This window comes from Mchenga conophoros, linkage group LG14 (genome assembly GCF_057382185.1).
Source record: "Mchenga conophoros isolate Kocher_MC1m ecotype Shallow Benthic linkage group LG14, M_conophoros_male_GT1.1, whole genome shotgun sequence".
Lineage (NCBI taxonomy): Eukaryota > Metazoa > Chordata > Actinopteri > Cichliformes > Cichlidae > Mchenga > Mchenga conophoros.
In genome coordinates, this window is record NC_140539.1 from 35,417,420 (window position 1) to 35,442,186 (window position 24,767).

General features: G+C 40.3%; 1 protein-coding gene across 1 annotated transcript; it reads left to right on the forward strand.

Moving 5' to 3' along the window:
- The first annotated feature begins 2,518 nt into the window (after positions 1-2,518).
- On the forward strand, positions 2,519-24,630 carry prx (periaxin). Its single transcript, XM_085244181.1, has 7 exons — positions 2,519-2,687; positions 3,254-3,413; positions 4,892-5,085; positions 5,236-5,471; positions 5,672-12,710; positions 12,810-20,688; positions 22,320-24,630. Exons 1-7 carry the CDS (start codon positions 2,526-2,528, stop codon positions 22,607-22,609), a joined length of 15,960 nt encoding a protein of 5,319 aa, XP_085100307.1. The 5' UTR covers positions 2,519-2,525; the 3' UTR covers positions 22,610-24,630.
- The last annotated feature ends 137 nt before the right edge of the window (positions 24,631-24,767 follow it).

The following is a 24,767-nucleotide window of genomic DNA, read 5'->3' on the forward strand; positions in this document are numbered from 1 at the left end:
GATGGGAAAAGCTGTTCATCAACGGTGATATGTAGACCAGGGTTGTAGCACGTGATGCAGTTGGTGACAAATGATCCCCACACACTAGAAATTGCAGCGAACTTATCAGTCTTTGCTCGATCACTGCGGGTGGACTTGTCATCAAAGCGTAGGTGTTGCATGATGTCTTGGAAGCGGTTTCGTGCCATAATTCCAATTATCTGTGGGTTTCCCAGGTTTGCTGACCAGCAGTCATTTAGAGATGGAACCCTGTTAACCCCCCGCAAGATGACAATTGCAATAAATGCCATTAGTTCAGGGAGGTCCATGAACCAATGAACATGCTCCATGCACCACTCAGCAGGCCATTTGTAAATATGTGTACAAATGGTTGGTTTTTTGTACTGCTTTTATCAATAAATCTCAGCAACAAAGGACATACACCCATGTGTGTTGATTTCTCCCTAAGATGGCAAACTGAAACAATCCAAGTTGGTGACTTTTGGAGATTTATTTCCCTGGATGATTGAGAATGCATCAAGATGAAACACAAAAGGAAGTTCACAGCTTTTAGCAGCTCCCCCACCCCCTCAATCACACACCCCCACTCCCCTCCCTCCAGAATTCCCAGGTAACAACCTAATATACATATGAATGACTAGCCAATTTAGCTTCCACTTGGCTGAAGCTAAAGCTTAGCTAAAAGCCTACCAGCCATTTGGCTGCTCTCCGGGTTTTAAAGGTAGAAAAGCCAAATGGCTGCTCTCTGGGAGTTTTTAAGTAACACTAATTTTATTAGCTAGGTTCATATTTGTTTATGATTTCCTTGATTTGGATCAAAGCCATCGCAGCTCCACTCACGTTCAGAAAATGTCTATTTAAAAAAAACTATGTTGGTATATAGATATATTCAGAGCAGAGAGGTGACTGACCTCCTGACCTGGACACTAACCAGGACCATTCAAACTGGAATACAATAGCCCAGGACAGATATGCTGAGGTCATTGTCCCACACGTAAACAAGCTCTCATTTCTCCCAGCTCAGCAGGAATGTCACTCCACAGTCTTTTCATGCGGCAGCAGGTGACCGCCAGCCACTGGACGCAAAATGAACAACAAAATGTCTAAATATGATGAAGCTGAAGTGACAGTGCAGGTGCTGGGACTCTGTAAACACCCCAACGCACAAACTAGAATGTTAGCAACTTTAGAAGGAGGACTTTTAGGAGGATTTTGCAAAAGGCGGTTGCTGTTGGATGGGACCAGACAGTAACACATACTGGTTGCAGTTATTTTGTGCCCATTTGTCTGCATTGCTAACAAGGTGAATGGGATATATTTTGTTATCATGTGGGAACAACAACAGCTGGAAGGACGGGGGGGCGGGATCAATTAGCCAAAATTATTTGAATATTAGCTAGGTGATATTTTTAGTTACATGGTTAAATATGTAGTTTGAACAATGCATGTAATTAAAATTCAGTTCTTATTTTTCACATTTAGATGTGTAATGTTGTAAATTTGCATTCTTATGTAATTATCAATTAACAAGACAGTCTATACAAAAACAAAAGTGGGTGCCTTATAACAAATGTATCCAATTAATTAAGGTTTTTTTCTTTATTTAAAATTTCATTGATTTTAAGTTTATTTTCCTTGATTACCATCTACAGGTATTACATTAAACAATAATATTAGTTATCTTTTAGCTTTCAGTTATTTTACAGTTTTGTCCTTTATTTTTTCCAAAGGCTTGAAAGTAACACAATAAACTGTTAAACTATATTTATGTCAAAGATTTACACAATTATTCTTTCCATTACTGAAGTAGCTATGCATGATAAGTCATTTTAAGCCCTCACACTTTGAGTCAGCTTTCTTATTATGGCTGCCAGAAGTTAACTAGTAGTTTGAAAAGGTGGTGGGTCTAAAATGCCGTGAGAAAAATGTCTAAAACTGAAGATTTAAGGCACTCTGAAGGCAAAATTTGGGATATACAGTAGAGTGTCATGAACTGCAAAGTTTAAGCAACAGACAAACAAATGTTTGTTTGTTGGCTGACAAACAAAAGGTAAGCTTTATTCCAAAGCTGATAGCTTTAGTCCAGGAAGGGAAAAAATAAAGTGTAATCCAAGATTATATGAAGCTGGTTCCCAAAAGGCTATAAACAGGACTACAGAGACTTATGCTGAAAAGACAACAAAGGCTAGAATAAAGACAGACTGTTTCTACACATGAAGGCAGATGTCAGGTAGATGGAAACGCTTCTCCTTCCATCTACCAGCACAGTTGAACTACCAAAATAAATCAGGAAGTGAGTGACAATAACTGACACAGGAGATGTAGAGATTTGAACTTTCACACATCGGAGGATGCAGGGAGGAAGGGAATGCAAGTGACAACTTACAAACAGAACCTGGAAGTAAGAATTTGAAGTTCAAAGCACATGAAAACAAAAAACATAAATAACAAACTAAGAAAACAAGGAAAAGCATAACAAATCCACTTTGGTGTTTTTCTTTCTTCTTTTTTTGCTGCATCATGATATGGCACCTCAACCCCTGTCATCTGTGCTGTTGCAGGTGCAGAAGGAGAAGCTCCATGCCGAGCTGAAGCAGGTACTGAGCCAGAAGAGAAGTCATCTGAGAGAGTCGACCTGCCAGCTGGCCCAACCAGAGATGGACTCTGAGCCAGCAAATGAACAGACAGTAAGCAGAAGTCTGACTTTTCAGGCTGAAATATGTTACCTTTCTATGTATCAATGGCTTAAAGCTGTAATGTGCCAGGTGATGCACAGCTAAACACAGAAAACTGTTAACTTTTTCCTGCATTTTACTTCCTCTTTTCAGCCTGTGGAAAAGTGAATGTAGTCTAAGAATAGAATGACCTTTCTTCTGCGACAGCTTCATGGATAAAATGAACTTTGAAGTAAAGTTGAGAACAGTACAGTAAAACATGCACCTACTCAAACAAGTGCAAAATTTTACTCAGCATTGGAGCCCAAAAATAATTAAAATTCAAGACCGAAAAGTCGTTTTAGCAATTTTTTACTTGCCTTTGACCTGCTATTCAATTCTGATGCAGTAGTGTGATGCAGGCTGACAAAACCACAGGATTTATGCACTGACTAACTTCTTTTAAAAGACTGAAATAATGACTAGTATTTTGTGTTTAACTATATTTTTGCTATTACTAAACTAGTATTGGTAATAATAAAACAAAAAAAGAATCTCGTGGATAACCGAAGTTTTGTGTTGGTGTCTGTGTGTCGCAGAGTGTGGAGGAAGCCTCTAAATCTGTGGAGATTGTGGTGGAGACAGAGGCAGGGGCTGGAGCCAGCGGCTACAGTGTGACTGGTGGAGGAGAACGAGGGATCTTTGTAAAAGACGTCCTCAAAGACTCTCCAGCTGCTAAACACCTCAGTCTACAGCAAGGTGCCTGCAAGCACACCTGATTCATTTAGAAAGCACTACTAACATACATAACATTTATATAAGATTTAAAAGGTAATTAAAAAGATATTTAGACTTCTTTTAAGGAGTTTGCACAGAAAACTTTATTATTTGGGGGGAAAGCCCAATATTACATTTTCCACATCATCTGTTCTCATTTTATTTCATATCAGCTTTGTTTATATCCCACCTTTAAAAATAGAGTTCATGAATTGCTTCAGTAATATAATGAAATATGAAACAAAAAGCCAAAAAGTTGGGGCCAAATAAAGCAAATAAAATTAAGGTGAAATTAAGTTGAAGTTAAAAGGGGAAAAAAATCTAATGTAACATGATATCAATAGAAGATAATAGGACAAGTCTTGACCCAGAAGGTGGAAATCTACAAATTCCAACAACAGTTGACGCCTATTTTTGTTGCAGAATTTTGCAGAATTTTTGTAAAAATCTTCAAATATTGATTAAACACTTCCTGACTCATCAGGGAGTCTGCAATTTCCAAAGAGTTAACAAACTCTAACCCACTTTTTTTTAAATGCATTTATTCTGATGACGTTGTCATTAGGGGGGGGGGGATTATCGATTTATCGATTAAAAACGATTCTGGCTTGGATAACGTGATATCGATTCATTAAAATCCTGAATCGATTTTTAAATATAAATTTATTTTGCCCGAAACGCCAGAATCTCAGGTTAAACCTCACAAAATTTCTACAACCACCAAACAGCTGAAACAGTAAATGAGAGCAGGTACACGGATTCTGCACGAAGACGTAAACACAAACACAACCCAACACATCTGAATCAGTGAGATGTCGCCTTTTCACCCGACAGCACATACGCAGACACGGACACGCCGTCGGGGCTGAAAGCCGACTGCTCACTGATTTTGAAGCGTCGGCGGGCGCTTTGTGTTTCTGTGCTTTTTGTGCTAGATTCTGAAGCTGCAGGTTTTATCTCTCTCCAAACAATACTGACTGAACCAGCAGCAAAAGAAGATCCAAACTACGCTTCACATTTCGCTTCACATAAACATCGTCACGAATTTCCTCTTACTTTTGCTGTTTTGCTTCCACCACGATAAAAATCACACTTCCTGACTCACTTCAAGAACAGTTTCCCATTTAAAAATCTCTGTTTTCTGCATTAGTCGCTTACTTACCCACCAGTCTTAGGTGTCGGCCGCTGTTTGCTTGTTTTTTTTTTCGTTTTGGTTTGTTTTGGGGTTTTTTGCTTACTTCCGACAAGAAAGCCTCATTTCTGCTGTTCAATTCTGAACAAATTTAAACTTTTTAAAATTGTGCAAAATTGCAAAATGCTTAACTGTGTCTCTAATCAAACTTTATTTAATAAATCACTTTTACTTTTTCTACTTTTTCCACTAAATGCATCCTATACTAAATATACATCACAAACTGATGTACATGAATATATTGTTCATACTGTTTTTCTGTATGAAGGTGACCAGCTGCTAAGTGCCAAAGTCTACTTTGACAATGTGAGGTATGAAGACGCTTTAAAAATCCTTCAGTGCGCAGAGCCATATAGGGTCAGCTTCCAGCTTAAGCGAACCATCCCTGGAGCGGATGGCAGCGTGCGCCCAAAGGTTCCCAGTGTGGAGGTCAAAGGTCCCAAAGTCAAGATGGGCAAAATGGTAAAGTAGCTTTATCAATTTATTGTAATCACTTTTAATCCTGAAAGCCATTGTGCTGAAAAAATATATTGTGAGTGATCAACTAGTACAGATAGATGCAGGTCTTTAAATGTTGTTGACTGATGCTCTTGTCACACGTGTTTCTTTCAGAGTGTGAAGGGGACCAAACCATTCAAGACTCAGAAGAAACGAGGTGGACGTTTTGGTCTGAAAAGGCTAAAAGAGAAGCGAAGAGAGGAGCTGGTGGTAGAGGGAACACCTCCCAGGCTGGAGATGAGTGATGTAGAGTTTTCTCTTCCCAAATTCAAACAAAGGAAAAGTCCAAAAGTTGAAGTAGAGGAAGCCAGAGGAGCAGCAGTTGAGAGGAAGGCAAAGAAGAGGATGAGGTTGGCCTTTTTTGTTTGTTTCTTTCTCTTTGGTAGTTCCAAATAATACTACAATGCAATGCTTGTTGTACATTAAATTGCACAACATTAAATTATATCTATTGTAATGTTGTGCTTTAAATTAGATATAATCTTTTGGGGAAATATTACAATGTTCTTTCCTATTTCCTTTTTTCCTCTCTAAAACACTGTTTTCCAAGGTTCCCGCAAAAAGGAGCAAAAGTGGAGACAGGACGGTTTGAAGGACAAGTGAATATTTCCCCATCTGAAATGCCTGGAGCTAAAGTGAAAAGCAAAGGAAAAGGACACAAGTTTGGCATCACCTTTCCTACAAGCAAACACACAAAGTCAGGCTCTACTTTGGAAACTGGATCTGTGGAGCTGAAGCCTCCGGGGGTAAACATCCAGCCGCCATCTGTGGAGTTCAGTTTGTCTGCTAATAAAGATGTGGAGAAGGGAGCATCTAAAGTTAGCCTACCTGATGTGGAGTTTGCTCTCCCTTCAGGAAAAGCTGAGACATCTTTGCCCAGTGTGAAGGGAACGGCCAAAATCAAAGCTCCTGAAATGGACATCAAAGGAAGAGCTGAAACAGCTGAAGGAAAAGTTCATGTAGATGCAGACAAAGGAGATAAAAAGGTCAGAATGCCAAAGTTGAAACTACCCAAAGTTAGACTCTCACACCATTCAGATGAAATTGATGGTGACATCAAGGTAAAAGCTGGAGGCATCAAAATGCCTCATACTGACATAAAACCTCCAGAGGTAGAAATCAAAGGAGATGGGCAGATCGGTCTTCCCTCTGTTGATATTTCTTTGCCTAAAGTGAAGGGAAAGACTGACATATTGATCAAAGATCACGAAGGAATTAGGAAGACTGCAATCAACATGCCTGCCAGTGACATCTCTGTAGCTGATATTGATTTGGAATTAGACAGCGGACGGAGAATTCCTGATGAGGTCGAGGGCACTTTTAAAGGGCCCAAGATCTCTATGCCAAAGGTTGATATCTCACTACCTAAGATGGGATCATCGGTGGACACTGAGTGCCCAGAAGTGGAAGGAAAATTCTCTCTACCTTCTGTTGAGCTCTCACTCCCAAAGGTCCAATCAGACAGTGGAGATGTCCATATGGACTACTATGTTGGTGGTGATGGAAAATTCAAAATGCCTGATTTTGACATTTCTCAACCAGGAGAAGTAAACATAAGGGGACAAGGTGTGGAAGGGGAATTCAAGTTACCCAAAGTGGACCTGATCCTTCCCAAAGGCAAAGCAGGAGTGACTGATGTTGAAGGGGAAGGAAATTTTCATTTACCACCAAGTGAAATGCAGATACCCTCTGTTGATATTTCTCTTGAAAAGGGAAGGGCAAAGGGCAAAATTGAAATGGAGGCTCCCTCTGCTAAAGGACGATTCAAAATGCCTTCACTTGATGTCAGACTCCCTAAGATGGGAACATCTGAAACTGAGGCTAATTTACATGGTTCTGATATCAAAGGAGGGAAAATTGAACTGCCATCAATAGATGTTTCTCTGTCAAAAGACAAGGGAGGGGCTGAAACTGATGGAAAAGGAAGCAATTTTAAAATGCCTTCATGTAATATATCCCTACCAAAACTGAAGCCATCTGAAAAAGAGGTTGTTTTAGAAGGGAGTGAAGTAAAAGGAGGCAAACTCACCATGCCCACTGTAGACATTTCTCCTCCAAAAATAAAGCTACCTGACCCTGATGTCAAACTTGAAGGACCAGAACTTCCAGGTGTTGACTTTTCACTATCCAAGCCAAACATTGAGGCCAATGTGGAGCTCAGTGGCAGTGGGGGTAGCAAGTTCCAGCTCCCAACTTTTGATATCTCACTTCCAAAGGTGCCCACCAAAGAAGGGGAATTTGATATTGAATCTAAAGCAAAAGGAGGAGCAAAGTTCAACGTCCCATCACTTGACTTCGCTCTTCCTGTAATGAAATCACCAGAGGGAGAGGTAAAGATTGAGAGCCCTGAAGTCAAAGGAAGAAAATTCCAGATGCCTTCTTTGGATGTCTCACTACCAAAGATGAAGATGCCTGAGGGAAATCTTGTCCTAGAAGGACCTTCTCTTGACATCTCTCCTCCAAAGGGAAAAGCAAAAGGAAAAGCAGAGGGTGACATACAAGTAAAAAGTAAAGGAGAACCTTTTCAAATCCCTTCAGTTGATGTTTCTCTACCTCAAATTAAATCAAAGCAAGGTGATATAAATGTTGAAGGACCAGAAATTACCTTTGAAGGTAATGGGAAAGGAGGCAAATTCAATTTGCCATCTGTTGACATTGATCTTCCTGTTGTAAAAATGCCGACTGTTGATATTTCACTTCCAAAAGGTAAAGAAGAGGGAGAAGTTGACACTGGCATTGACATAAACACTGAAGGGCCTGAAGGTAGAGGAGGAAAGATAACACTGCCAAAATTTGACATTTCTTTACCAAAGGTAAATTTTCCTGAGGGTGATGTCAAATTAAAAGGACCTGAAACAAAGGGAAGAAAGATTGAAATGCCAGATATTGACATATCACTCCCCAAAGGAAAAGTAGGGGGGGAAATTGAAGGGCACACTGGCAAAGGCAACAAGTTCAACATGCCCTCTATTAACATCTCTCTCCCTAAAATAAAATCTAAAAGACCAGATATAGATACTGAAGGTCCTCAAGTCAGAGGTGGAAAACCAAACATGCCATCCATAGATCTTTCTACACCTAATATAAAATCTCAGGATGTAGATGTCGCGCTTGAGGGTCCTGATGTCAAGGGAGGGAACATCAAAATTCCATCTGTTGATGTTTCACTTCCTAAAGGAAAGGTTGAGGGTGACATAAATATCGAAGGCCCTGACATGAAAGGGGGCAAATTCAAAATGCCAAAATTTGATGTTTCTTTGCCTAAAGTCAGTCTCCCAAAGGCTGGAGTCGATGTTGAAGGACCAGATTTCAAAGGGAAACTTCAAATGCCCACTGCTGATATCTCTCTTCCAAAGGGAAAAGCAGATGTTGATATTGACATTGAAGGAAAAACTGGGAAAGGTGGCAAGTTTCACATGCCTTCAGTTGATATTTCTCTTCCTAAAATCAAAGCAAAGGGACTTGATGTTGATATCCAAGGGCCTGAAGTCAGAGGTGATATGTCACTCCCTAAAATCAAGTCTCCAGAGGTAGATATCAACCTCCAAGGTCCAGATATTAAAGGGGGGAAATTTAAATTGCCCACTGTCGACATGCCATCATTGGATCTTTCACTACCCAAAATGAAGTCTCCAGATGTTGATGTCACTCTTGAGGGTCCTGATGTCAAGGGAGGGAACATCAAAATTCCATCTGTTGATGTTTCACTTCCTAAAGGAAAGGTTGAGGGTGACATAAATATCGAAGGCCCTGACATGAAAGGGGGCAAATTCAAAATGCCAAAATTTGATGTTTCTTTGCCTAAAGTCAGTCTCCCAAAGGCTGGAGTCGATGTTGAAGGACCAGATTTCAAAGGGAAACTTCAAATGCCCACTGCTGATATCTCTCTTCCAAAGGGAAAAGCAGATGTGGATATTGACATTGAAGGAAAAACTGGTAAAGGTGGCAAGTTTCACATGCCTTCAGTTGATATTTCTCTTCCTAAAATCAAAGCAACAGGACTTGATGTTGATATCCAAGGACCTGAAGTCAAAGGTGATATGTCACTCCCTAAAATCAAGTCTCCTGAGGTAGATATCAGCCTCCAAGGTCCAGATATTAAAGGGGGGAGATTTAAATTGCCCACTGTCGACATGCCATCATTGGATCTCTCACTACCCAAAATGAAGTCTCCAGATGTAGATATTAATCTTGAGGGTCCTGATGTCAAGGGAGGGAACATCAAAATTCCATCTGTTGATGTTTCACTTCCTAAAGGAAAGGTTGAGGGCAGCCTTGATGTTGAGGGCCCTGAAGTGAAGGGTGACAAGTTTAAAATGCCAAAATTTGATATTTCTTTACCAAAAGAGAGTCTTCCAGAAGGTGGTGTCAAAATAAAAGGTCCTGACATTAAAACTGGAAAGATTGAGATGCCAGACATCGATATTTCACTCCCCAAAGGAAAAGCAAAAGGAAAAATTGAAGGAGATATTGGAAAAGGCGGAAAGTTCCACATGCCATCTATTGACCTGTCTTTTCCTAAAATCAAAGCCAAAGGTCCTGAAGTTAATGTTGAAGGCCCTCAGGTTGAAGGTGGGAAGCTAAATATACCATCCCTTGATGTTTCGCTACCCAAAATGAAATCTCCAGATGTAGATGTCACTCTTGAGGGTCCTGACGTCAAGGGAGGGAAGATCAAAATTCCATCTGTTGATGTTTCACTTCCTAAAGGAAAGGTTGAGGGTGACATAAATATCGAAGGGCCTGAGATGAAAGGGGGCAAATTCAAAATGCCAAAATTTGATGTTTCTTTGCCTAAAGTCAGTCTCCCAAAGGCTGGAGTCGATGTTGAAGGACCAGATTTCAAAGGGAAACTTCAAATGCCCACTGCTGATATTTCTCTTCCAAAGGGAAAAGCAGATGTGGATATTGACATTGAAGGAAAAACTGGGAAAGGTGGCAAGTTTCACATGCCTTCAGTTGATATTTCTCTTCCTAAAATCAAAGCAAAGGGACTTGATGTTGATATCCAAGGGCCTGAAGTCAGAGGTGATATGTCACTCCCTAAAATCAAGTCTCCAGAGGTAGATATCAACCTCCAAGGTCCAGATATTAAAGGGGGGAAATTTAAATTGCCCACTGTCGACATGCCATCATTGGATCTCTCACTACCCAAAATGAAGTCTCCAGAAGTTGATGTCACTCTTGAGGGTCCTGATGTCAAGGGAGGGAACATCAAAATTCCATCTGTTGATGTTTCACTTCCTAAAGGAAAGGTTGAGGGCAGCCTTGATGTTGAGGGCCCTGAAGTGAAGGGTGACAAGTTTAAAATGCCAAAATGTGATATTTCTTTACCAAAAGAGAGTCTTCCAGAAGGTGGTGTCAAAATAAAAGGTCCTGACATTAAAACTGGAAAGATTGAGATGCCAGACATCGATATTTCACTCCCCAAAGGAAAAGCAAAAGGAAAAATTGAAGGAGATATTGGAAAAGGTGGAAAGTTCCACATGCCATCTATTGACCTGTCTTTTCCTAAAATCAAAGCCAAAGGTCCTGAAGTTAATGTTGAAGGCCCTCAGGTTGAAGGTGGGAAGCTAAATATACCATCCCTTGATGTTTCGCTACCCAAAATGAAATCTCCAGATGTAGATGTCACTCTTGAGGGTCCTGATGTCAAGGGAGGGAACATCAAAATTCCATCTGTTGATGTTTCACTTCCTAAAGGAAAGGTTGAGGGTGACATAAATATCGAAGGCCCTGAGATGAAAGGGGGCAAATTCAAAATGCCAAAATTTGATGTTTCTTTGCCTAAAGTCAGTCTCCCAAAGGCTGGAGTCGATGTTGAAGGACCAGATTTCAAAGGGAAACTTCAAATGCCCACTGCTGATATCTCTCTTCCAAAGGGAAAAGCAGATGTTGATATTGACATTGAAGGAAAAACTGGTAAAGGTGGCAAGTTTCACATGCCTTCAGTTGATATTTCTCTTCCTAAAATCAAAGCAAAGGGACTTGATGTTGATATCCAAGGACCTGAAGTCAGAGGTGATATGTCACTCCCTAAAATCAAGTCTCCAGAGGTAGATATCAGCCTCCAAGGTCCAGATATTAAAGGGGGGAAATTTAAATTGCCCACTGTCGACATGCCATCATTGGATCTCTCACTACCCAAAATGAAGTCTCCAGATGTTGATGTCACTCTTGAGGGTCCTGATGTCAAGGGAGGGAACATCAAAATTCCATCTGTTGATGTTTCACTTCCTAAAGGAAAGGTTGAGGGTGACATAAATATCGAAGGCCCTGAGATGAAAGGGGGCAAATTCAAAATGCCAAAATTTGATGTTTCTTTGCCTAAAGTCAGTCTCCCAAAGGCTGGAGTCGATGTTGAAGGACCAGATTTCAAAGGGAAACTTCAAATGCCCACTGCTGATATCTCTCTTCCAAAGGGAAAAGCCGATGTGGATATTGACATTGAAGGAAAAACTGGTAAAGGTGGCAAGTTTCACATGCCTTCAGCTGATATTTCTCTTCCTAAAATCAAAGCAAAGGGACTTGATGTTGATATCCAAGGGCCTGAAGTCAGAGGTGATATGTCACTCCCTAAAATCAAGTCTCCAGAGGTAGATATCAACCTCCAAGGTCCAGATATTAAAGGGGGGAAATTTAAATTGCCCACTGTCAACATGCCATCATTGGATCTCTCACTACCCAAAATGAAGTCTCCAGATGTTGATGTCACTCTTGAGGGTCCTGATGTCAAGGGAGGGAACATCAAAATTCCATCTGTTGATGTTTCACTTCCTAAAGGAAAGGTTGAGGGCAGCCTTGATGTTGAGGGCCCTGAAGTGAAGGGTGACAAGTTTAAAATGCCAAAATTTGATATTTCTTTACCAAAAGAGAGTCTTCCAGAAGGTGGTGTCAAAATAAAAGGTCCTGACATTAAAACTGGAAAGATTGAGATGCCAGACATCGATATTTCACTCCCCAAAGGAAAAGCAAAAGGAAAAATTGAAGGAGATATTGGAAAAGGTGGAAAGTTCCACATGCCATCTATTGACCTGTCTTTTCCTAAAATCAAAGCCAAGGGACCTGAAATTAATGTCGAAGGCCCTCAGGTTGAAGGTGGGAAGCTAAATATACCATCCCTTGATGTTTCGCTACCCAAAATGAAATCTCCAGATGTAGATGTCACTCTTGAGGGTCCTGATGTCAAGGGAGGGAACATCAAAATTCCATCTGTTGATGTTTCACTTCCTAAAGGAAAGGTTGAGGGTGACATAAATATCGAAGGCCCTGAGATGAAAGGGGGCAAATTCAAAATGCCAAAATTTGATGTTTCTTTGCCTAAAGTCAGTCTCCCAAAGGCTGGAGTCGATGTTGAAGGACCAGATTTCAAAGGGAAACTTCAAATGCCCACTGCTGATATCTCTCTTCCAAAGGGAAAAGCAGATGTGGATATTGACATTGAAGGAAAAACTGGTAAAGGTGGCAAGTTTCACATGCCTTCAGTTGATATTTCTCTTCCTAAAATCAAAGCAAAGGGACTTGATGTTGATATCCAAGGACCTGAAGTCAAAGGTGATATGTCACTCCCTAAAATCAAGTCTCCAGAGGTAGATATCAACCTCCAAGGTCCAGATATTAAAGGGGGGAAATTTAAATTGCCCACTGTCGACATGCCATCATTGGATCTCTCACTACCCAAAATGAAGTCTCCAGATGTAGATGTCACTCTTGAGGGTCCTGATGTCAAGGGAGGGAACATCAAAATTCCATCTGTTGATGTTTCACTTCCTAAAGGAAAGGTTGAGGGTGACATAAATATCGAAGGGCCTGAGATGAAAGGGGGCAAATTCAAAATGCCAAAATTTGATGTTTCTTTGCCTAAAGTCAGTCTCCCAAAGGCTGGAGTCGATGTTGAAGGACCAGATTTCAAAGGGAAACTTCAAATGCCCACTGCTGATATCTCTCTTCCAAAGGGAAAAGCAGATGTGGATATTGACATTGAAGGAAAAACTGGGAAAGGTGGCAAGTTTCACATGCCTTCAGTTGATATTTCTCTTCCTAAAATCAAAGCAAAGGGACTTGATGTTGATATCCAAGGGCCTGAAGTCAGAGGTGATATGTCACTCCCTAAAATCAAGTCTCCAGAGGTAGATATAAGCCTCCAAGGTCCAGATATTAAAGGGGGGAAATTTAAATTGCCCACTGTCGACATGCCATCATTGGATCTCTCACTACCCAAAATGAAGTCTCCAGATGTTGATGTCACTCTTGAGGGTCCTGATGTCAAGGGAGGGAACATCAAAATTCCATCTGTTGATGTTTCACTTCCTAAAGGAAAGGTTGAGGGTGACATAAATATCGAAGGGCCCGAGATGAAAGGGGGCAAATTCAAAATGCCAAAATTTGATGTTTCTTTGCCTAAAGTCAGTCTCCCAAAGGCTGGAGTCGATGTTGAAGGACCAGATTTCAAAGGGAAACTTCAAATGCCCACTGCTGATATCTCTCTTCCAAAGGGAAAAGCAGATGTGGATATTGACATTGAAGGAAAAACTGGTAAAGGTGGCAAGTTTCACATGCCTTCAGTTGATATTTCTCTTCCTAAAATCAAAGCAAAGGGACTTGATGTTGATATCCAAGGGCCTGAAGTCAGAGGTGATATGTCACTCCCTAAAATCAAGTCTCCAGAGGTAGATATAAGCCTCCAAGGTCCAGATATTAAAGGGGGGAAATTTAAATTGCCCACTGTCGACATGCCATCATTGGATCTCTCACTACCCAAAATGAAGTCTCCAGATGTTGATGTCACTCTTGAGGGTCCTGATGTCAAGGGAGGGAACATCAAAATTCCATCTGTTGATGTTTCACTTCCTAAAGGAAAGGTTGAGGGTGACATAAATATCGAAGGCCCTGACATGAAAGGGGGCAAATTCAAAATGCCAAAATTTGATGTTTCTTTGCCTAAAGTCAGTCTCCCAAAGGCTGGAGTCGATGTTGAAGGACCAGATTTCAAAGGGAAACTTCAAATGCCCACTGCTGATATCTCTCTTCCAAAGGGAAAAGCAGATGTGGATATTGACATTGAAGGAAAAACTGGTAAAGGTGGCAAGTTTCACATGCCTTCAGTTGATATTTCTCTTCCTAAAATCAAAGCAAAGGGACTTGATGTTGATATCCAAGGACCTGAAGTCAAAGGTGATATGTCACTCCCTAAAATCAAGTCTCCAGAGGTAGATATCAACCTCCAAGGTCCAGATATTAAAGGGGGGAAATTTAAATTGCCCACTGTCGACATGCCATCATTGGATCTCTCACTACCCAAAATGAAGTCTCCAGATGTAGATGTCACTCTTGAGGGTCCTGATGTCAAGGGAGGGAACATCAAAATTCCATCTGTTGATGTTTCACTTCCTAAAGGAAAGGTTGAGGGTGACATAAATATCGAAGGCCCTGAGATGAAAGGGGGCAAATTCAAAATGCCAAAATTTGATGTTTCTTTGCCTAAAGTCAGTCTCCCAAAGGCTGGAGTCGATGTTGAAGGACCAGATTTCAAAGGGAAACTTCAAATGCCCACTGCTGATATCTCTCTTCCAAAGGGAAAAGCCGATGTGGATATTGACATTGAAGGAAAAACTGGTAAAGGTGGCAAGTTTCACATGCCTTCAGTTGATATTTCTCTTCCTAAAATCAAAGCAAAGGGACTTGATGTTGATATCCAAGGACCTGAAGTCAAAGGTGATATGTCACTCCCTAAAATCAAGTCTCCAGAGGTAGATATCAACCTCCAAGGTCCAGATATTAAAGGGGGGAAATTTAAATTGCCCACTGTCGACATGCCATCATTGGATCTCTCACTACCCAAAATGAAGTCTCCAGATGTAGATGTCACTCTTGAGGGTCCTGATGTCAAGGGAGGGAACATCAAAATTCCATCTGTTGATGTTTCACTTCCTAAAGGAAAGGTTGAGGGTGACATAAATATCGAAGGGCCTGAGATGAAAGGGGGCAAATTCAAAATGCCAAAATTTGATGTTTCTTTGCCTAAAGTCAGTCTCCCAAAGGCTGGAGTCGATGTTGAAGGACCAGATTTCAAAGGGAAACTTCAAATGCCCACTGCTGATATCTCTCTTCCAAAGGGAAAAGCAGATGTGGATATTGACATTGAAGGAAAAACTGGTAAAGGTGGCAAGTTTCACATGCCTTCAGTTGATATTTCTCTTCCTAAAATCAAAGCAAAGGGACTTGATGTTGATATCCAAGGGCCTGAAGTCAGAGGTGATATGTCACTCCCTAAAATCAAGTCTCCAGAGGTAGATATAAGCCTCCAAGGTCCAGATATTAAAGGGGGGAAATTTAAATTGCCCACTGTCGACATGCCATCATTGGATCTCTCACTACCCAAAATGAAGTCTCCAGATGTTGATGTCACTCTTGAGGGTCCTGATGTCAAGGGAGGGAACATCAAAATTCCATCTGTTGATGTTTCACTTCCTAAAGGAAAGGTTGAGGGTGACATAAATATCGAAGGCCCTGACATGAAAGGGGGCAAATTCAAAATGCCAAAATTTGATGTTTCTTTGCCTAAAGTCAGTCTCCCAAAGGCTGGAGTCGATGTTGAAGGACCAGATTTCAAAGGGAAACTTCAAATGCCCACTGCTGATATCTCTCTTCCAAAGGGAAAAGCAGATGTGGATATTAACATTGAAGGAAAAACTGGTAAAGGTGGCAAGTTTCACATGCCTTCAGTTGATATTTCTCTTCCTAAAATCAAAGCAAAGGGACTTGATGTTGATATCCAAGGGCCTGAAGTCAGAGGTGATATGTCACTCCCTAAAATCAAGTCTCCAGAGGTAGATATAAGCCTCCAAGGTCCAGATATTAAAGGGGGGAAATTTAAATTGCCCACTGTCGACATGCCATCATTGGATCTCTCACTACCCAAAATGAAGTCTCCAGATGTTGATGTCACTCTTGAGGGTCCTGATGTCAAGGGAGGGAACATCAAAATTCCATCTGTTGATGTTTCACTTCCTAAAGGAAAGGTTGAGGGTGACATAAATATCGAAGGCCCTGAGATGAAAGGGGGCAAATTCAAAATGCCAAAATTTGATGTTTCTTTGCCTAAACTCAGTCTCCCAGAAGGTGGTGTAAAAATAAAGGGCCATGATACTAAAGGTGGGAAAACTGAGATACCCGAAATTGATATTTCACTCCCTAAAGCAAAAGCACACGGAGAAATTGACGGGCACGCTGAAAAGGGTGGAAGGTTTCATATGCCATCTGTCTCTCTTCCTAAAATCAAAGCAACGGGACCTCAATTCAACATAGAAGGTGCACATCCAGGGTTTGAGATTTTACTACCTGAAGGAAAAGCTGAAGTTGACCTCAACATCGAAGGTCCTGGCAATAAAGGACGCAAATTCACAATGCCCAAAGTTGATATTTCACTTCCAAAGATGAACTTCCCAGAAGGTGATATCAAAGTGGAAGGACCCAACGTGAAGGGAGAAAAGGTTACAGTTCCAGAGGGTACAGTAGAGGGAGATATCAATATTGAAGGACTCTCTGAAAAAGGAAGGTTTGATATCCCGAAGGTTGAAGTTGATAAAAAAGGAGGTGGATTCCATATGCCAAGTCTTGACATAAATCTGCCCAAATTTGACCTTGACCTCAGCCTGCCCTCTGGTGTAAAAGCTAAAGGCTTCAAAGTTGATACTCTAAGTCCTGATGCATCTGGAGATTTGGAGATGTCTGGTCTTACAGGAGGCCTTAATCCTGCCAAATTGGAAGTTAAGAATGAAGATATAGAGACAGGTGGTCTAGAAGGTCCAGGTGCATCCCTAAAACTTCCCACAGTAAAACTACCAACAGTTGACATCTCAGCTCCAAAGATGGATCTCAATTTTGGCCTTACAAAACCCAAAGGTGATGATGTGGAAGTAGAACTTCTGAAAGCAGAAGGAGGGAGGCCTTCTTCAGGGGGCAGCTTTGATCTACCTGTTTTCCTCAAAGTACCTAGTTTCACTCTTCCTAGGTTTGGGGGAAAGACAAAGAGCTGTAACTTGGAAATACCAGTACCTAAGGGAGATACTTCACTCAGTTCACCACATGTAGAAGGAGAGATCAGAGCACCGTCGGTGGAGTTTGATGGAGGTGGAAAAGTCAAGGTGAAAAAACCTAAAATCAAACTGCCCTCATTTGGCATGTCCAAGAAGGCTGCAGATGTATCAGTCTCTTGTCCTGATGTTGATGTTAAAGGGAAAAGGGGAAAAATTGACATTCATCAACCAGATATCAATGTTGACAACTCAGATGACATGTCAAAATACAAAATGAAATTTCCCAAGTTAAAAATATCATCACCCAAAAGTGAACTCCCAGAGGAAAAAGTTGAAGCAAAACTGGATGCAGATGTAGAGGCAAAAGGTGGCTTCCATGCACCTGACGTCTCTTTAAAACTGCCAAAGTTTTCTATCCCAGGCTTTGTCTCTAAGGAAAAAGACCTAGGTAAGCCAAGTGGTGACCTTGAAGCTAAAACCAAGGTCAAGATGCCTTCTGTTGAGCTCTCGTTACCAGCAGCTAAAACACCAGAGACTGAGGTTCTTCTCCCAAAAGCAGAAGTTGATGTTACAGAGGCTGATATAAGAGGTTATGAGGGAAACCTTAAAATTCCCAAAATGCCAACGATTGATGTTTCTCTCCCCAAATTAGACCTTGATGTGTCCTTGCCCAGAGGAAAGTCTCCAAAGATTGAAGGACCAGACCTGGAGCTAAAAGGGGGTGACGGAAAATTCAAAAGGCCTCATTTTAATATGCCTGCACTTGATATTTCACTTCCAAAAGCAAAGACTGATTCACCAGATTTAGAAATGAAGGAGACTACAGAGGGAAAGTTAAAAATGCCTCACATAAAAATGCCCAACATTGACATATCGCTTCCTAAAGGAAAACTCAAAGATACTGAGGCAGAAATAGAAGTGGATGGACAAGGAGAAGCAAAAGTCAAAACACCTTATCTGAAAATGCCCAATGCTGATGTTTCTCTGCCTAAAGGTCATATTGAAGGTCCAGAGATAGAGATTCAAGGAGAAGGTGGAAAATTCAAGATGCCACATCTAAGCATGCCTTCTGTTGATATTTCATTGCCCAAAGGGAAGATTGGAGGTCCAGATGTTGAAGTAGAAGGACATGGCAAAGGAAATTTTAAGATGCCTCACTGGAAAAAGCCAGATGTTGATATCTCTCTAACCAAAGGACAGATTGAAGGTCCAGAAGTGGAGTTAAAGGGGGAAGGTGGGAAATTTAAGATACCACATCTAAGCATGCCCTCTGTTGATATTTCACTGCCCAGCGGAAAGACTGGAGATGCAGAGACTGAAACAGAAGGAAATGAAAGAGCGAAATTCAAAACACCACAAATGAAAATGCCTTCAGTTGATATTTCAGCACCCAAGGGAAAGATTGAAGGTGCAGATATCGAAATGAATGTTGATGTTTCTCTACCTAAAAGAAAAGTTGAAAGTCCAGGAGTTCGAGATGTGGAGATCAAAGGAGAAGCTGGAAAATTCAAGATGCCCCACATCAATATGCCTTCAGTTGATATTTCACTACCTAAAGGAAAAACAGAAGGTGCAGAGATCGAGCTGGAAGGAGGTGCAGGGGGGGGGATCAGAATGCCTCAGGTCAAAATGCCAGGTTTTAACGTCTCTCTACCCAAAGGAAAAGCTGGCAAAATTAAAGGAGAGATTGAAATTGAGGGAGATGGCAGCAAAATGCCACATATGACAGTGCCTTCAGTCAATATTTCACTTCCAACGGGAGAGACTGAAGGTGCCAACGCTACAATTAAGGGTGAGGGAGGAATATTCAGGATGCCAAAAGTTGACATTTCTCTTCCTAAAGGAAAACCTTCAGTGCAAGGTCCTGAGGCAGATATCAGGGGAGATAGAGGAGAGTTCAAGATGCCAAATGTGGGCATATCACTTCCCAAGGGAAAAGTAAACATTGATACACCAGCAGAGAAAATGGAGACAGAGGGAGGAATCATCAAACTGCCAGATATCAAGATGCCAAAAGTTGATATTTCACTCCCGAAAGGCAAAAGTAAAGGTAGTGAGGTATCTGTTGTAGAGATGAAAGTAACCAGTTCTGATATTAAAGTTCCAGAGGGAGAAATACTACTGCCAATGGCTAAAACCACTGAAGCAGAGATTAACTTACCAAGTGGTAAGGCTGATCTGGACACTGGGGCTCTTGGAGAAGCTGATTTGCATTTTGAGGGTGAGCACAAAGGCCTAAAATTAAAAGTCCCGACAATAGATATCAAAGGTCCAAAAGGAGGCTTAGAACTTGATACTGGACTTCACAAAGGGGAGGGCAAAAAGGACAGGAAAAAAGTTGATCTACCTGACTTAGATGTCACTACAGAAACCAGCAGCAAAGTAAAAGGGCCTAAAGTCAAAGGAACAAAATTCAAGATTGGAATGCCAAAAAAGAAAAACGGTGGAGAAAGATTTGAGTATTTTGAAGTTGAAACCCAGAATGGTCATAAAGATGACAAAAATCGTGTTAACCATCCAGTACCAGAAGTTACATTACCAAGTGTAAGTCTAAAAACAGAAGTGAAAGGAGAGGGTGGCTCCTCATCTCCACATGCAGGAATCAGAGTCCCCAAAATACCAGACATAGAGTTTGATATTGGCTCATCTCAAGATGGAGATAACAGCAAAACAGAAAAAGGCAAGAAAATCAAAATCCCTAAGTTTGGCGTCCCATTACCCTCCCTATCCTCACCAGAGGAAAGTGTGAATGTCCATGGGCCAGAAATTCAGTATGAGGGCCCTAAAATGCCTAAAGTAAAGAAAGCGGTTTTTGTCTTGGTAGACACTCCTCCAACAAATAAGCCTGCTACAAGCACAAGTCCCTTAAAAGGGGAAGCAATGGCTGAGGCTGAGACAGAGACTGTCAAAGTGAAGATGCCCAAAATCAAAAAGAAGCCAAGCTTTGGAAAGTCCAAAGAAAAGTCAGCTGCTGCAAGTGCAGAAAAAGAAGGGGCAGAAGAAGAAAAGTCAAAGGGGGGAAGAATAAAGATGCCTAAAGTGTCGTTTTCGTCTGGCAAATCTGCATCATTTGGTGGTGACACTGTCAAAAGAGAAGGTTCAAGTTCAAGTCTCAATGGTGAAAGCCCTCACAAGGGCTCCAAGGAAGAGAAGGTGGCATTCAGTGGTAAAATCAAACTCCCAAAGGTGGAGTTCACCAGTCTATATGGGAAGACGGGTGCAAGAGGAGCAGACATGGAAACAAGTGGGGAACTGGGAAAGCATTCATCACCAGAAGAAGTACAATCAAGCACAATGTTACCAGGGGGTTTCACTGAGGAGCCTTTGAAGGATTTGGTGTCTTCTCGTGCCAGAACAGAAATGCTGGACAGGGACAGCTCAGAGTCCCCTTCTGGTTTTGCCACAGAGTTCACCTCAACAAAGTTTCAAGCTTGGAGCAAGGTGGAGAGCAAAAGCAGGGAATCAGAAGAGAGAGAGTCTTCCTCATGGTTTAAGGTCCCAAAGGTCACCTTGAAGCCACATGCCACAGGTAAGGCTAAAGGAGATGCTATCCGATTGTTCAGTCTGACGTCACTAGCCGTGTCTGGGTCTAAACTCCGCTGCAGGTCCATATATCAAACGATCACTATGGCATTACTGAGAGTTGAAAAACTGTCTAAAGTCTTTCATCTTTAATAAAATGATCAGCGTTCTGCTCTACCAGGTGTAACAATTGAGTTTAACATCCAGGCATCCATGAAAACGGAATTTATGACATCTAACGGAGTTAGAAGTTAGCAGGAGTTAGCTCGCTAGCTTCTATCTAAATACAATATAGCATGTCCTGACTGCGGGGTTTTGGAAACAAATTAAAACGTACAGCTCTGCTATCACTTCCAGCATTAATGAAGACAGAAAACTAAACAGCAGTGACGTTTGTAGGGTTACTGAAGTTGGGTTAGCTGGTATATAATGATGTGCTACGTGACCGCTAGCGACACAGCTATGTTAGCATAATATAAACAAGCTAACTTTTTTTCCACTCAATAAAAGTTAACATGAGTGTTCTCGGTGGTCAGGAACAAATGTAATCGCATGGCAGGATGCTGTAAAAGGACCAAACTTCAGCCAGGAGAACAACTGAGATAATCCATCCACAATACGAGGTTAGTCATTCATATACTGCTGCATGGGCTGGGCTGTAGTTACATCCTAAGGTTTTAAAAGCTGAGCTTAAATAAATGATTAGTGGTAATAAAAGCCGAGGGAGGTCAACAGTGATCACTGACTGTTTTAGGAGCTTTTTGAGATCAAATAGAAGAAAATACATAACATTAAACATGTTAACAACACAAAAGCCATATTAAACGCAGACTACTTTAGACCCGGAAGTAGGATTCGTCGCGTCATCACTGAACAACCGGATTGGGCTGGCATTACGTCAATACTGCTGTTAATGTTATTATTAAAGCCGCTTTTTGTAAAAACCCTCTGAGATATTTAATTAAAAACTTCACCACAAGATGGCAGCATTTTACCAGAAAGTTTTAGTGCAGGTTTTGAACCCAACCCAGTCAGCTTTAAATTCTTCTGCATTCATTTGAATCACTGTGCATTGCCACACTAAAAGACTAGTCATCCAGTGTTTCATGTTTCTTTAAGAAAAATGCATAGCCTGAGCTCTTATATATTTTAATAGATATAGTAAGGACAAGAAAATAGAGATTTTTTTATCAAAGCACTACATTGAAAATTTAGAAAAATCTAAATTTGTATCTACCCCGTCTATTAAATTTGCCCGTTTAGTTGCATTATGAGAAATGAGAAAATAAAGCATATAAATGAGAAAATGAAAAACTGTAAAAGTCTACACATTCAAAAATGATGTTTAATCAATTTTGCATGTGGTTCTCATATGTTATGTCTGGATTTTACTGGGTTTTTTCACTATATTACCACAGGATTTATTAGAATATACTTTACACTATCTATACTTTATTCTTGCTGCTACCTTTGATGTTTTTTGTATATTTTTTTGTGTTCCTGGTAAATAAATCACTAATCTATATACTCTTGTTTTGTCTCTTCTACATAAGACTAAGTTTCTTTTCCCTCTTGATTTCTTCACCTATCCTCCTCTTTTTCTTTCATTTCTCTTATTTCCTGGCCTACCTACTGCAGGCTTCCTCCAGATAACTCCAGAGAGTTCTCCTCAGGCCCAGCAGAAAGGTGAGGTAGGGGGTGAGGCAGATGTCTCGGGGTCTTTCTGCCTCCACACCTCAGGGCTCGACTTCACCACCTCGCAAATGACCGAAGAGCACCAAATCTCTTCCTCCGAGGAGGGAACTGTCACCATGGTGACAAAGACCACCAGAATCACCCACCTGGCTGAAACACGAACAGACGAGTCTTCAACGACCACAGCAACAACAAAGACAACAACAGCAGCTCACCAGGTGTCAAAGTACTGAAGATGCTGGAATGGTATCTTTAATGTATTTTACTTTTCTTGTTATTGTTGTTTAGTTTTTTTGTGAGGTTGCCGTGTTAATATAAAGTAAACCTCTAATAAAAGGACAATTCATCCCCAAATTAGTGATACATTAGTTTTTTCTTCTGACCTGTAGTGCTGTTTATCTACTGAACTTTTTTGAACTGATTATTTGTGGGCTCCACGCATCATTTCTCCAGCTAATATCGCCAAAACTGGGCAACTCTAACCAAATCAATTTAGATGGATAAATAGTAACATAGCCCAGAGGAACACCGTGTATATTAATTTGGGGTTCATCTGTGCCTTAACAAAAAAAATTATATTATATTTTCATAGATGATGTATGAATGTGATGAACTACAATAACATTACATCAAGCAGTATTATTGTCATTATTATAGCTAAAGATTGCTATATATTTCCTTCTCTCATCTTACATGTGACGACTTTTTTTGTTACGGTTTGTTAGTTTAGTCCAAATTATTTATCCGATTTTGTTTGGTTTTTAAAGGTTTCACTCTGAATGTAAACATGTCGGACTGTTTCATTATTTATTTTTGTTTTGTGTTTGAAATGCGCTGGAAAGAGTCTTTTACTCACATCGACTTCATGGTTCATGATTCAGTTCCATGATCATTTAAAAATATTTCATTATAACCATCACAACGTAGGCCAGAGGAATATTTATGTAAATAAAACAATATAATTGATTTTTTGAAGCTGTTTCCTTTTCAGTTCAAAATGTATTTTCATATTTACCAAAGCATAAATGATATTGTTTTGACCTGAAACAATGTTTTGTTTATCTTGAAGAAAAAGTGTGAACTTTCTGAGATTATGGGCTTTTTTTGCCATAGTTTTATATATTAGCACATTTAGCCTGTGCTTTTTTTTTTTCCCAGAGACGGTCAGTGAGTAAGCAGGACGCTCTGGACTCTTTATCTGCTGTGGGGATCAAACCTGTGACTATCTGGTTATAGGTTGCTCTCAAATATTTAGCCCAACCTGCTGCTAATATATTTTTTATTAATGTTTTTACTGTACAATGCCAAAAAAAAGGGCACCACTGTATTTTTTGTGAATGAGGCTGTAGCTTTAAAATACACTGATATTTCTGAAGCTCGGCTGTTAAGTATTGTTGCGTTTCAAAACATCAGCAGTGAGCTGGACGGAAATTTGGGGATTTAAACCAGAAATTCAGAAATTTTAGAGAGGAAACTGTAAAGTTTATTCTGTTGATCCAAGTTGCTAAAAGGCTGCTAGAGTGAGACTAGTGGGGGTGGCGTGTCTTGATCTTGTTGCAAAGCAATCGTGTTAGAAAAAAAGGCCAGAAAACAGAGTTATAAATATTTCTAAAAACACCAAAAATTACTGTCGGAGAGATTGAAACTTTAAGTGCCTTTACCCAGTACAATTTAAACAATGTATCTACTATTTAATGTATAAACTGTTTTAAAATGGAATAATCTTCTTGAATATCAGTTTTTATGTCTCTAAATTTTGATATTTAAGTTTAATTTATAAACAAAGAACTTACCATTTATAAACATGTTTGTAATTTTTCTGGTATTCTGTTAAAACGTCCTACCTTAAAGGATACACCAATCAGGCTTTTTGAACGGTTTTCTATTTTCAAGTAGATGTAAAACATTTAAGAATAAACACTTTTATGTTTCCTTTATTTGGCTGACTGATGGAATGAAGCTGCGTGGTAAAATGCATGAATCCATAAAAGAGTTGTCTCATTAACAACGTTTAGCACAGTGCCTTTTTTTGCAGCTGAGAACTAGAACTTTAAAAAAAGCTGAGACGAGTAGTGACATGTGAAGGTAACGCGCACTGAGGCAGGATGTACATGCAGAGAGATTTTTAACTTTCTGGTTTAACAAGGTCTTCGAATTTCTTTTTGATTCTAAGGGTTTCAGTGGCAAGTGTTTTGTCAGAGCTGCATTGAAAGAATGTTTGTAAAGATGTTACTTAAATAAAGTAATATTCACACAAAAAGTCTTCTGTCCTGTAGTCAAATTTTAAATAAATTTCAGTGAAATTTTCAAAGAGACAACATTATTTCCTACTCCATATTTTTATATTGCATAATTCTCATCTCAGAGTTATTCTTCATCATAAGCTGGGCC